A 12843-nucleotide genomic window follows, 5' to 3' on the forward strand; every position below is an offset into this window, starting at 1 on the left:
TAAGTTTAATGAAAAAAGTTATAGGAAGGACCAAAAACGCCAAAAAATTAAAGTTTAAGAACGAAAATTGCAATTTTAAACTATTTGAGAATCAAAATAGCATTAATAACTATATTTAAGGACAAAAAATACACTTATCCCTTCATATAATATTCTCATATAATCTTTTTATACTTATAAAAAGTAAATATAACATATATAAAGTTAAAAGGGCGTAATTATAATAAAATATAATTCTCGAATTGCAACATAGGATAAAAATAGTCATTTATGAATGACAAAAATAATAATTCTTTTTGTACTTTTTTACTTTCTATATACAGGATGAGGCAAATACTTTTATTCCGCATATTTCTTGAAGCAGTAGATAAAGTATTTGAACAAGATATGTTAAAAAAATAGACAACATTAATGATGCTAACCTTACTCCATATATAAGAAGAAAAAAAACACCAAAAGATACCTAATTTTTTTGTTCGTCTACGACTACTTTCTATCCAATGACTATAATGTGGGAGCAATTTTTTATGATAGTTAAATAATTTTGATTTTATATATATTACTTTTACCTCCTTATAAGTATAAAAACATTACATGAGATTTTATATAAATGATAAAATTGAAAATTTATGTATTTTTTTTTTTGCTGACATTAGCATTTTCTTTCTAGACCCTAATGAAAGATAATTAGATGAAAATGTATAAATTTTTTGAGATGATATAAATTTAATTTTAAATTATTTTTGAAAAAAAGATACGATCTCATATTTTTAGAGAAAATTTAAGTGTAATAGACCCTAGTATTTATCCTCTACTTGGAATATTTGACAGCCAAGATTGCTATATATATATATATCTTTTTTTTCAAAAAAAATAAAAAACCGAAAAAAAGGGATGAAATTCATTTCTCATGATTACTGGAAAATAAAAAGAACACATCAATTTAATTTATAATATTGATACTACAAAACCTTTAAATGTATAAATACACCCTCTCTTGTTAAATAATATCTAAATATTTTTTTAAAAAAAATTAAGTTAATATTTATTTAATTTGTTTTTAATTATATAATTTTTTGGTCAACCATAAACTTTTATATACTTATGCTACATCTTAAAGCACATAATGTATACAAAATATTCTTAAATATACGAATAACGTGAATTTTATTCGTGTGAAATACGATACCATATACAACAAGTTTAACCCAATATTCCACAATAGAGATTATTTGCATTGTACATAAATCTCCTATAATTTAAAATATTATATTTAATATACCTAATATTTATTTATATTAAATAAATAAATTTATTTATTAGTCAAAATCTACTAAAATTTGTTAACATTAGCTAAAAAATGTATACTAAATTCATATTTACTCCAATTAACTCATTATTCAATTATTGTAGCTTAAACGAATCTTTTCAGACCAAAATATCCTTACAAAAAAAGAAAATATATCTCTTCATATGTATTAATATGTACATGTATAAAGATAGTGTGGCAAAAAAAATTATTTATCTTGCAATACGTAAATAATAAGTCAATTGGAAATAAATATAGATTTTCAATTGACTTCTTTTGCCAATATCAATAAATCCAATAAAATTTGACTAACAGAGGAATCTATATTAGACATAAACAAACATTAGAATTACTAGATATAATTTCTCAAATCACAGAAAACCTATATGTAATTACATCAAACTTAAAAATAGAGCAATATAATTATCCTTAAAATAGATGAAGGTTTTTAGCGATGGCAGCATCCTCAATCTTCAAACACCTTTCAGTATACATAGTTCAATCATTTAAGAACATTCCATTCCCAAAAACACCGCAAATCTTATTTCTTAGGCAAAGAGCTGTGTAATCAGGAGGTTGCAATTTGCAACTGGCATACATTTGTTGCACCAAAGGAGTTATATCACAGTCCGCTTTCATTGTCGAACGAGGAAAGAATTAAAACAAGAAATTGGTTGTAACGAATTGCCCCGGTGGTGTTATCCATGTAGCTTATGTTCACAAGGGATGTAACTCGTTTTACCAAACAAGTGAACGAGAGAACCAATAAACGTATAAACCAGAAATAGAACTGTGATGTCATAATGAGGATGCCACAAATACTAGTCATGGGGACAATCTGTCAATTTTCCATACTCTTTTTCCATCAATATCGGCTGGAGTGTAACGCAACCTGTCAATCAGGTAATACAAGGGTGCATTCGTCAAGAGGGCAATAAGCAATGCTGAGATATATGCGGACAAACAGAGCTATAAAAGTTCTTTATAACATAGTAGTTCACCATACAGTTGCTCTAATATGTTATATTACACTCAATATTGTTTCCCATCTACTTCATGCACGAGGATAGAGCCAATGATAAAATTTGGAACATAAAAAGCACCCGTACAACCATGTTAAATTATTGCATGAGGCATAAATGAGTAGAAGATTTTGTGATATAGCATTATCTGGCATTTAAAATAAGTTGATAGGTGGGATTTATAACAAGTTAATACCTGGCATCTTCTCTGTCTCCGTCCATCATTGTCATAAATGTATTTCAGCGTTTATTTTGAAACACGGGAAATCTTCTTATAAAAATATTATAATTTTGTTCTAGTGATCTTTTGTGCTACATGACTTGCTTTTCAGCACTATTAACATTTTCTTCCCAGGAGATGTTTGTTGATAGACGGAAAACAAATGTATTTTTTGTTCACAAACGTGTTTTGTGTTGGCATACTTGACATGAGAAATATAAAAAAAAAAAACCATAAGTAGTTGCAAAGGCACAAGAAAAAAATCTTCAGACAGCACCCGTGTAGGAAATACTAAAACCAAAATGTAGGGGTTGAAATTTGACAAATGTCATGATCAGGCATCAACCATGAAAATTTTCAAAAAATTACCTATCATGCAAGCGAGATGGTTGTCCTTGCCAAAACTCAAAGAGCTCAGGTTTGAGTCTGTATCCTCCCCAATACTTGGGTTTCGGAATGGGGCTTCTGCACGGAGCATTGACTGTTGCAGTTAGGCTCAGAATAAAAGTTAAAGAAAGAACTGATTGCTTTTTAGATGATAGCTGCAAAAAATATTACGGTGTAACTTGGTTTTACATGAAACATGGCATGTTATATAACACAATCAGCAAGATTATATGTAGGTTGATCTCTCTTGCCTAACTGCAACACTCATTGTAAGTTTAGAGGCTATGAAAGTGGTTTTGCAACTGAAAAAATCCTACTGAATTTGGTTTGCACTGTAAAAAAGAATAAATGTGGCATGCAATAATGAAGCCAGTCAGAAAATATCCAACTGCATTGCAAAAGCAAGAATAAGAGATATGAAGGGACTGGCTTACACAGTTAATCAAGAAATGCAAGATGCATAAACAGTGCCAGACTAGTCATGTTTGACACTCAGCTCCAATCACTTTTCCAAATATTATGCAAGTTTGGTATTTGAGTGGTTGAACATGAATAACTAACCCATCAGAGTACTGAGCCTCCAGTTTTTCCTGCTCTTGGTGAAGAAACTGCCTTCCAGGGATTACAGTGCTCTGCAGGAAGATAAGAGATAGATCTTGGTGCTTTTCACAAGCATATCAGATAAACATACAAGAGGTGAAGACTACATTTTAGACAGAAAAAGCAACCTGCTTGCTAACTATGGCTCCAATTTGGCTTCCTCTGGGACGGCTGTGGAAGTACTGCTCAGATTCTTCATCGGAGACCTTTTGCACAGACCCTTCAACTCTCACCTAAAGCCACAGCAAATACTGCGCTTTAGATCCAGGAGCCTTTAGTGAAGATGTGCATCACATTTGCTGAGTTTTCACCATTTATGATGGTTCTTTTTTTTTTTTTTAGGATTTTATTACATTTGAATGCACGTGCTAGCAAAGGGATTGTCAAGGCAACAGTTACACTCTCCGATTTAGAGATTGGTTGTCAAACCATGAAACCAACACCATACCTCTGATGTTGAAAATTTTCAGGTATCTCGGGGGTCCAAATTGAACTCAACTTACAGTTTACTTTGGTGTCTTTTTTGGAATATTCCAAAATCTCAAATATCATTTAAACATTTTCATATTTTAAATAAATTTTAATGGGAGTACTTAACATTACTAACTTAACAGTGAAATAGCAATTAAATAAATTAATAAATAGAATGAAGTCATACTTAACTAGATACAATTAAAGGTTAATATTGAACATTCAATATCATGAGTTGCGTATTGTGAACATCTAAGTAACAATTTGCATTTTGAATATAAATGCAGTGGTAGGATAGAGATCAATGATTGCAATTTTGATTCTTCTAGGAATTTTATGTGATTAAGAATAAAGATCTTATTTACATCATCCACATTTTATTTCAATAAAGCTATCATGAGATTTAGTTTTTATACAATTTACTATAGAATGGGGTAATTATTTAAAATTTATGAAAAAAAAGAAAAATTAAGGAATTGCAGTGGGTTTGAGATGTTTAAGGAATTAAGTGGCAAAACGCGGTGCCTCAATTTTCCTATAACAAAAAATATATATTTATACGTCATCGCGGCCACTGACCGTGGTGACAAAGTTTATAAAAAAAAATAATTTTTTAAGCCACCGTGGTGGCTGCTTTTATTTTTTTAAAAAAAATTTAATTTGGTGTTAATTGCCAATTCACATTGTGAATTGCAATTAACATTTGTGAATTGGGCCAATTCACAAATTATATTTTTTTATAAATTAATTATATTTAATTAGTTTTTAAAATTATATTAATTTTAAAAATATAATGAAACATACAAATGTAAAAGTGTATATTTTTTTATAAAATTTTAAAAAAAATACAATGAACCATACTGATAAGTTTACAACAGTGTTGGAACCCTTTGATTGAAACCTGAGGCCAGATTCAAAATTTAAAATACAACAATTCATGAAGCAATTTATTTTATATTTAAAAAATATGTATTTTTTTTAAATAAAATAATTTATTTTTTAAATATAAAATAAATTACTTTATTTATTATTATATTTTAAAAAATAAATAAAAATAAATTGCTAATTTTTTATATAAGGTAATAATTTATGCATTTATAAGATCACAAGAATTACTTGTATTTTTTTCTAAATTCTGAATTTGGCATCGGATTCAATCAAAGGGTTCCAACAATGTCACAAACTTATCAGTATAGTTCATTGTAGTTTTTAAAAATTGTATAAAAAGATATACATTATTATATTTGTATGTTTCATTGTATTTTTAAAATTAATATAATTTTAAAAACTAATTAAATATAATTAATTTATAAAAAAATAAAAAAAATATAAGTTGTGAATCGGGCCAAATTGGCCCAATTCACAAATGTTACTTGCAATTCACAATGTGAATTGGCAATTAACACCAAATTAATTTTTTTTTTTTTAAAATAGAAGCAGCCACCGCGGTCACCGACTACGGTGGCTTAAAAAATTATTTATTTTTTTTATAAACTTTATCACCGTGGTCACTTATATAAATATATATTTTTTTTATAGAAAAATTGAGGCACCGCGTTTTAAAAACACGGTGCCACTCAATTCCTCAAACATCTCAAATCCACTGCAATTTCTTAATATTTTTTTTTCCACAATTTTTAAATAATTACACCAGATTAACCACTAACTCATTGTTTGATTATTAAACTTGTAGCGATAAATCTTCATTATAGCATTTAATAAAACTTATTGTCGTTTGTATAATTCTTTAGTATGTAAAATGCATAATTGTGTGAATTGAAATATCCACAGTTTTATTTAAGATTTTCAATTATTTCCATAAGTTTTCTAATATTGAAATTGAAAATTTATAAATCCTCGAACTGTTTTTTTTTTCTTTTCCTTTTTTAATCTTTTCATAGATTTACAGCTCCAAAATATGCATCGATTACAATAGGAATAATTTCATTTACACCCCATCACCTATTGTTTTTTTACACAAATCATCCATGTCTTTTGAAAAATTACAGAAATCACCCCTGAAGCCTTTAAAATCCAAAAATACCCTGTTGACTAGGTCAACCTTTAAAATAATTTTTCAAGAAAAAAAAAATGCCCCTTAAGGGTATTTCTGTAATTATTAAAAGATAGAAAGGGTGTATTAATGAAGATGAGTAATTTTTTAATCCCATATATTTCTTTTATTATTTTATACCAATTTTTTCAATTTAAATGTAAATTATTGTATTAACTTTTTTTTTATTGAAACTCTATATAAAATTGCACTTTTTAATAATTAAAATATTAAATTATTTAATTAATATATAAATTATCCCTTTAGTAAAATTATTAAAATTAAAAGATTATCCTCTATTTTTATTTATTACTAAACTTTACTAAATCTAAAAGTAAAAAGAATTATGTATTTTATAAAAATCACATTAGATTTAATAAAATAAATAATTAATTTATTAAAAAGATATATTAAATTATTTATTTTAAAAAAATTATCCCTTCTTCCCCAACCACACTGTCATGCCCACCCTAAACCCCGTTTTATTAAAAAATATTTTTAATAAACAAATTCAGCTATTTAGTTAATTTTAATTAGATTTATATAAAATACATAAATTATTTTCAATTTTCATTTTAGTAAAACTTAGTTATAAAAATAAAGGATAACTAATCTTTTAATTTTAATAATTTCAAACAATTTATATAAGTGTAATATTTTTTAATTTAAACTTATAATCTATACTAATTTTATTTATATATTAATTGCATAATTTAATAATTTAATTATTAAAAGGTGTATTTTCTATAGAGATTCAATAAAAAAAATTAATAAAATAATTTAAATTTAAATTAAAAATTGGTATAAATAATAAAAAATTTATATTGGATCATATTATTCATCTTCATAAATATTACTTTGACATCCTTCTACTTTTTGATAATTATAGAAACATCCCTAAGGGCATTTTTGTCATTGAAAAATTATTTTAAAGGTTGACTTAGTCAACAGGGGCATTTTTGGGTTTTAAAACTGCCAGGGGTGGTTTCTATAATTTTTCCAAAGGCAGGGGTGGTTTGTGTAAAAAGTCAATAGGTGAGGGGGTTTGAATGTAATTATCCCATTACAATATTAACTTCCTTGAGAACAACAATTCTTATATCTCCTCAAGTTAGCCTGTGATATAAAATGAAAGCTGTCCCACTGTATAAAGAAGTTGGACAAAAGTATTTCTGAATGGATCGACTGCTTCACAACATTTGGAGATAATCTGTTGAGATATAGGAGATACCTGACGATTCAAAGCATCCCAGTAAAATAGGAGAGCAGCTCGAGGATTTTCTGATATTTGATGGGCCTTTCGACTTTCATAATTTGTGTACCTAATCAGAAATTTAAGACTTCTAAAAAGGCAAAGCATAACATCAATTCAGGAGCATATGCTAAAAGGCCAAAATTTACCAGACAAAACCATCTTTGTCAAGTCCTTTCAGCAATACCATTCTTGACGAGCTGTGCAAAGTAAGGGCAAAACACAAATCAGAAAGAATACATTTCAACATTAAAGTTTCAAGTCATAGAAATGTCAGGGATCAGTTTGTTGCCATGGTCACATCATTACATTTAGTACTACAGCATGATTTGATTTTCTAAGATATGGTGATGTGGAAACTGACTCGTATGCAAAAATGCATAGGGTGATATCAGGCTTAAGGTTGTTCATGGAATCACAGACCGATTTGAAATTATTTCACATTTATAATATATCCATACGACATAATTGATTCATTCCATGAAAAACCTCAACAATGATACTCCACTAGCTGATACAGAAGAGCCCCGATTACACAAAAAAATTGTTCCATAGAAATCCGAAAAACAATAATCACTTCGTTTACTTTGCAAGAGTAGCATCAGTGAACAAATAAATCAGGTCCACAGTAAGAAACTCACGGTTTCCCATCCTTTCCAGTTGTAGAAAGGGCCATAGCATTTGGTTCCTTCAAGCCTGAAGCCATGGCATCATCAAACCATTTCTGGAACTACAGTATTAGAAAATGATTGTCATGTATCAAATATATCTTGCAAGAAAGCAAATGAAGACTCAAATACATGTAATTCAACCTAAATTGAACCTATAATTATCGGTGACTCAATTTACCCGGTTTGTGTTCTATAATATCAGAATTCTAGAGAATTCATAGATAAACATCAGAAATTTTAGAAGAAACAGCGACTCCGTTTGACATGAAGTGATACCTGATCGAAGGGATTAGCTTCAGCTTGGTCTTCAGAGAACTCAGGAGAAATATAGTTCTCTCTGAGAGTTGATATGTCAACTCGTGGAGGTTTTCCAATTCGGACACACATAGAAGTTCCAGGATATGCTGGAAGGTCAAGCTTGAATTTTTCTGCAACGGAAGGGGGAACAAACCTGCCTCCAAGAAAGTGGTGTGGGCCAGAAAATCTTTTGGCACATAACTTAGGAGCAGTTAAGGAAACCTATACACAAGTTGCGACGTTTTAACATTCCAATCAAGATTCAGAGTAGAAGAGAAGACATATGTTCAAGCTGTTCACGAACTAATGGTTAAGTTTCCGAAAAAAAGATACATACAAGCATGTCAGGTTTAATGCCTTCGCCACTGACATCACCTTCTTCAACGTGCCATCCAGATGGAATATCTACAGAGACTATGACAGGTGATTTCTCATTCTTTTGGTTGGGAGTCCCTAAAGCTACCAACCTTCTTATCAAATCATCAAAAGGAGGCCTCGGGCTGCCTAGAGGATTTGAAGAGAATTTCATCAGACATAATGTTGAACTAAATGGAAGCTAGTGCAAAAGCATTACAACATATTTATCTACAATTAAGGTATGGAACAATTTACTGCTGGTACACTGAATAGGGATTAAATAAAAACTTCATCTTATAGAGCTTTGTCTTGCCCGAAGTCTTTGGCAGAGTTATAACTTATTAATCAATACCCGAGATTCCAATTAAAATAGGAGCAGGTAATCAACTATTCTCACCACTCAATCTTCCAATAAGATCTACCTAGATATGATAGGTAAAACTTGAAGGGATGGGGTTGGTAGTTGGTATACTATTTCACCAAAAACAAGTCATAAAAGATAAATGAATAAGTAGCGCTTGGAATAACTCCGATATTTGCATAACCATGATTCATGAATCAATTATTCAAGTAAGTCAAATCCATTTTTCTCCTCCACAATAAAACCCTGCGGATGATCCACTAGATATTGATATCAACTCCAAAATAGCCATGTAAAATGTGACTAAATAAAATTGAGAGGAAGTAAAGAGTACCATGAAATGAGAACCCAAATATTGCATCCACTACAATGTCAAAGCTTGTCGACAAATCCATAGGCAAATCTTCCACTGACAGGAAAGGAATGGACAGTGACTCTAACTACAAAAACTCATGCATAAGCAATGCTGCAAGATTATGTTATTTCATCTAGTAAACTTGGGTCATGCCCCATACCTGCGTGACCAGTCCATTGTAAAGGGCCTTTGCAGTACGTTTTGGATAACAAATAAATGGTTTATACCCAAAATGATGCAAATGACGGGCAGCTACAAGTCCATCACCACCATTATTCCCAGGGCCACATATTGCAAGAATACGTTTACGTTCATCTGGCTTATACACCTGCAGAAGAAAAGTATTTGGCACTCAAAGTTTTGAACTGTGAAGAATCCTGAACAAGTAAAATGTCTACCAGGAAATATTTATTTATCTTTTCAAATCAATAAATAAAGAGCAACATCTGCATAATGCCAGATTTATTCATCTTGACTTTTGTATGCTTAGTATCAGGAGGGTGGTATTGCAATCAGGTAAAGGTGGTGAAGGAGTAACAAGATCCTTTTTGTTTTATTTTCCTTCCTTTTCACACAACTACTATTCTAACACGAGGGAATTTAGTTCTTCATTGGCACATATGTTGTCAGTCCCTGACTCCAGTGCATAAAGTCTGCACCAAATATCCTTAGCAAAACCGATCAAACTACCATATTCCAATTTTTGCTTACACTCACTCTATAAAACAAACATAAAGATAGAATAATATACGGAACGAAATTCAGAGAAACCAGCTAGTATCACTCCACATCATTAAATTCCACAAGCCACCACTAAGATAGTAGCTCTGGACCGTGGCGCTGAGCACTCCTTACTCCTTCTTGAATCAGAAAATAGTTAAAGATAAAAAAAACCAACTAATTTGACAATAATATGTGAAAAAATTTACCTCAGCAATTGAAGTAGCCACACTCAACCCAGCCAATTCCTGCACTCAGAAACTCCAAACTTCAACCAAAAGAGCTCAACATTCCGAGCCTAAACACAAAGATAAAGAAGTAGTACTAACCATCAACTGATCAACGCTGAACCCAAGTGGGCCCATGAGAATTTCATCAATCTCCGCAGCTTCCCGCTGATTTAAGTAGGATATACACTCTGGGTCACTCACAATTTTCGCGGACGCCATTGCTCCCGCTCCAGTAACCAAGCCCGAACAATATCCACGTCGACTGATACTCGAATTCGAACCCCAAGAACCCTGAATCCACAACTAACCAAGAAATCAGCCGCAAACAAATCTTCAAATCCACGCGGGAGCGGAGGGGTGGGAATGCAGAGAAGAAGCCTGAATTACTCACAGGAGAAGGAGGAGGAAGCAGAAGAAAACAGGGGTTGAGAATTCGATTATGACAATCAAAATTGGGAGATTTGTGGGGAGAAAAGAGTGAGAATTGGGTGAGGAGACATTTCATGGTCTTGATTTTGCGCAGCAATGGCTGTACCATTTTAATTTCAATAAATAAATCATATCCAACAAATTTAATATGTACCACTTTTTATATCCATCACAATTGTTCTTCTTTTTCCAAATTTATTTTTCAAAAAAAAAATTGTTGTCAAATATTTACCATAAATTGATTAAATAGCTAATGAATTATCTTTTTTAGAGTAAATGTGCCGCATTTTATGTATAGGTATTATTTTATTAATTTTTATAAAGTAAAAAAATACTTAAAAATATATATTAAGATAATAAATTAATATAAATATTTTGATTTATAGAAAATATCGACAAACAAAGATAATAAATAATATTGAGGAAATAAAAAAAATACATAAGAAAAAAATTCTAGCAAAAGGTGGTTATGGAAATTCATCATAAATAAAGGAGTTAAAATTAATTAATTAATTTAAAAATAAATGACAAATCAAAATTAAATAAGACACTAAAAATTTGCTCTCATTTAATAATAAATCAGTAACTATAGCACATTTTATGTACGTGCATAATTTTTAAAAATGAATTAGAATAAGATATTTACAATAAATTATATTGTAAGGGGAAAAAGTACCTAAAAATATATATTAAGATAATAAATTAATATAAATATTTTGATTTATTACACAAAAAGTTGACAAACAAAAGAAATTAAAAAAAAAAATTCCAAAAAGTAGTTATGAAAAACCATGATAAACGAAGAAGTTAAAAAATAATTAATTAATTTAAAAAATGACAGACCATAATTAAAACACCAAAAAGATGTTCCCACTTGATATATAGTATAGATTATAGATTATAGATGTATATCGAACCTAAAAAATACTAACATAATTTAAATAATTTATTTTGATTATATTATCAGGTAAAATATTACTTTTGGTCCCCTATTTAGGCGTGCATGTATCACCTATCTTTAGTTCCAAGTTGTAAGAAAATTAAGTCCCACAACTTTAATTAACAGTATCGATTTAATAGTTTGTCTTCAGAGGACAATTCAGTTGTTCGGACACAAAATTTTTCTATAAAAGTGTTCGTGTTCGAAATTTGAGTATGTGAGTGTGTTGGGTGCACGAGTGTTATTAAATAAATAAATAAACGAAAGACGGTAAACCGTCGTACACTCCTTACGTGCTTTTTTGCAGCGATTTGAAGGGAAAAGAGGCATGTCAGGAATTATGGTCTAATTGATATTATTAAGCCCTTTTTGTTATTTTTATTTAATTTATGTAGAAAACTGATTTATAAATGATGTAATTTCCCTGCAGATTTTAATTTATATTTTGCATTGTTTGTATTATTAGTGAAACCATTGATTTTGACAATTATGCCCAATTGATTATTTCATGAATCACAACAAAAGTTGAGCTAAAGTAACATAAAATACGTCGACATTGATCCATAAAAGTGATTAAACAATTTGTTGGTTATATATATTAATATTAAAAAAATAAAAAATTCTCTAAACTCGTAAACGGCGTTAATGAGACTGTTATACCAATATTTAAATATGACAATTATACCCATATTACATAATTCTAAAAAAATTAGTTTTTTTTTTTAATAATAGTTTCAATGTATGGGAAAAAAATAAATTAATATCGTCAGAAATAAACACACCCTAAATAATTACCAACGTAATCAACTAATAAAAATAAGTATTTTTTATTTAATTGCTTTTTTTTTCAAGAATGTAATAAAAAATTAAAAACAAAATCGATACATCGTATATATAATAATCATTATAGATGCATGCATGGAGATGGAGATGGAGATGTCTTTATAGGAACCCTGTGCAGAGGGTTATTACAGTATGATTTCTTCCTGAACACTAACGTTAAGAGTCTTGTTTGGAAGGACAATGCTGTTGATCACCACCACTTCATCTTCAACTGTCACTGATTCACCTGCTCCACAATGTGTCACAATCTTAAGCTTAACCGTTCTTCGGGGAAGGGAGAGGATTGAATCTTCTATCACAATTTGATATTGTACATTGATGTATTT

At 29.7% G+C, this 12843-nt stretch overlaps 2 protein-coding genes across 3 annotated transcripts in view; both read right to left on the reverse strand.

The window, feature by feature from the left end:
* LOC105157166 (pyridoxine/pyridoxamine 5'-phosphate oxidase 1, chloroplastic) lies at positions 1672-10846 on the reverse strand. Of its 2 annotated transcripts, none has more exons than XM_011073480.2 (14): positions 10697-10846; positions 10405-10596; positions 10285-10323; positions 9516-9683; positions 9335-9440; positions 8620-8786; positions 8262-8504; positions 7956-8044; positions 7464-7514; positions 7294-7384; positions 3667-3771; positions 3500-3570; positions 2921-3016; positions 1672-2201 (listed from the first exon to the last, which is right to left on the reverse strand). In XM_011073480.2, the coding sequence occupies exons 1-14, from the start codon at positions 10841-10843 to the stop codon at positions 2135-2137; spliced, it is 1632 nt and encodes a 543-aa protein (XP_011071782.2). In that variant the 5' UTR covers positions 10844-10846; the 3' UTR covers positions 1672-2134. The 2 variants fall into 2 exon arrangements, with proteins under 2 accessions (XP_011071782.2, XP_011071781.2); XM_011073479.2 differs by having other exon boundaries at positions 10405-10608.
* LOC105157167 (mannose-1-phosphate guanyltransferase alpha-B) overlaps positions 12527-12843 on the reverse strand; it is a 4865-nt gene continuing 4548 nt past the window's right edge. The window contains exon 15 of the mRNA XM_011073481.2: positions 12527-12743. Coding sequence (XP_011071783.1) covers positions 12643-12743 — 101 coding nt within the window. The 3' untranslated portion in view covers positions 12527-12642. The remainder of the gene's footprint in view (positions 12744-12843) is intronic.

This window comes from Sesamum indicum, linkage group LG3, assembly GCF_000512975.1.
Source record: "Sesamum indicum cultivar Zhongzhi No. 13 linkage group LG3, S_indicum_v1.0, whole genome shotgun sequence".
Taxonomy (NCBI): Eukaryota; Viridiplantae; Streptophyta; class Magnoliopsida; order Lamiales; family Pedaliaceae; genus Sesamum; species Sesamum indicum.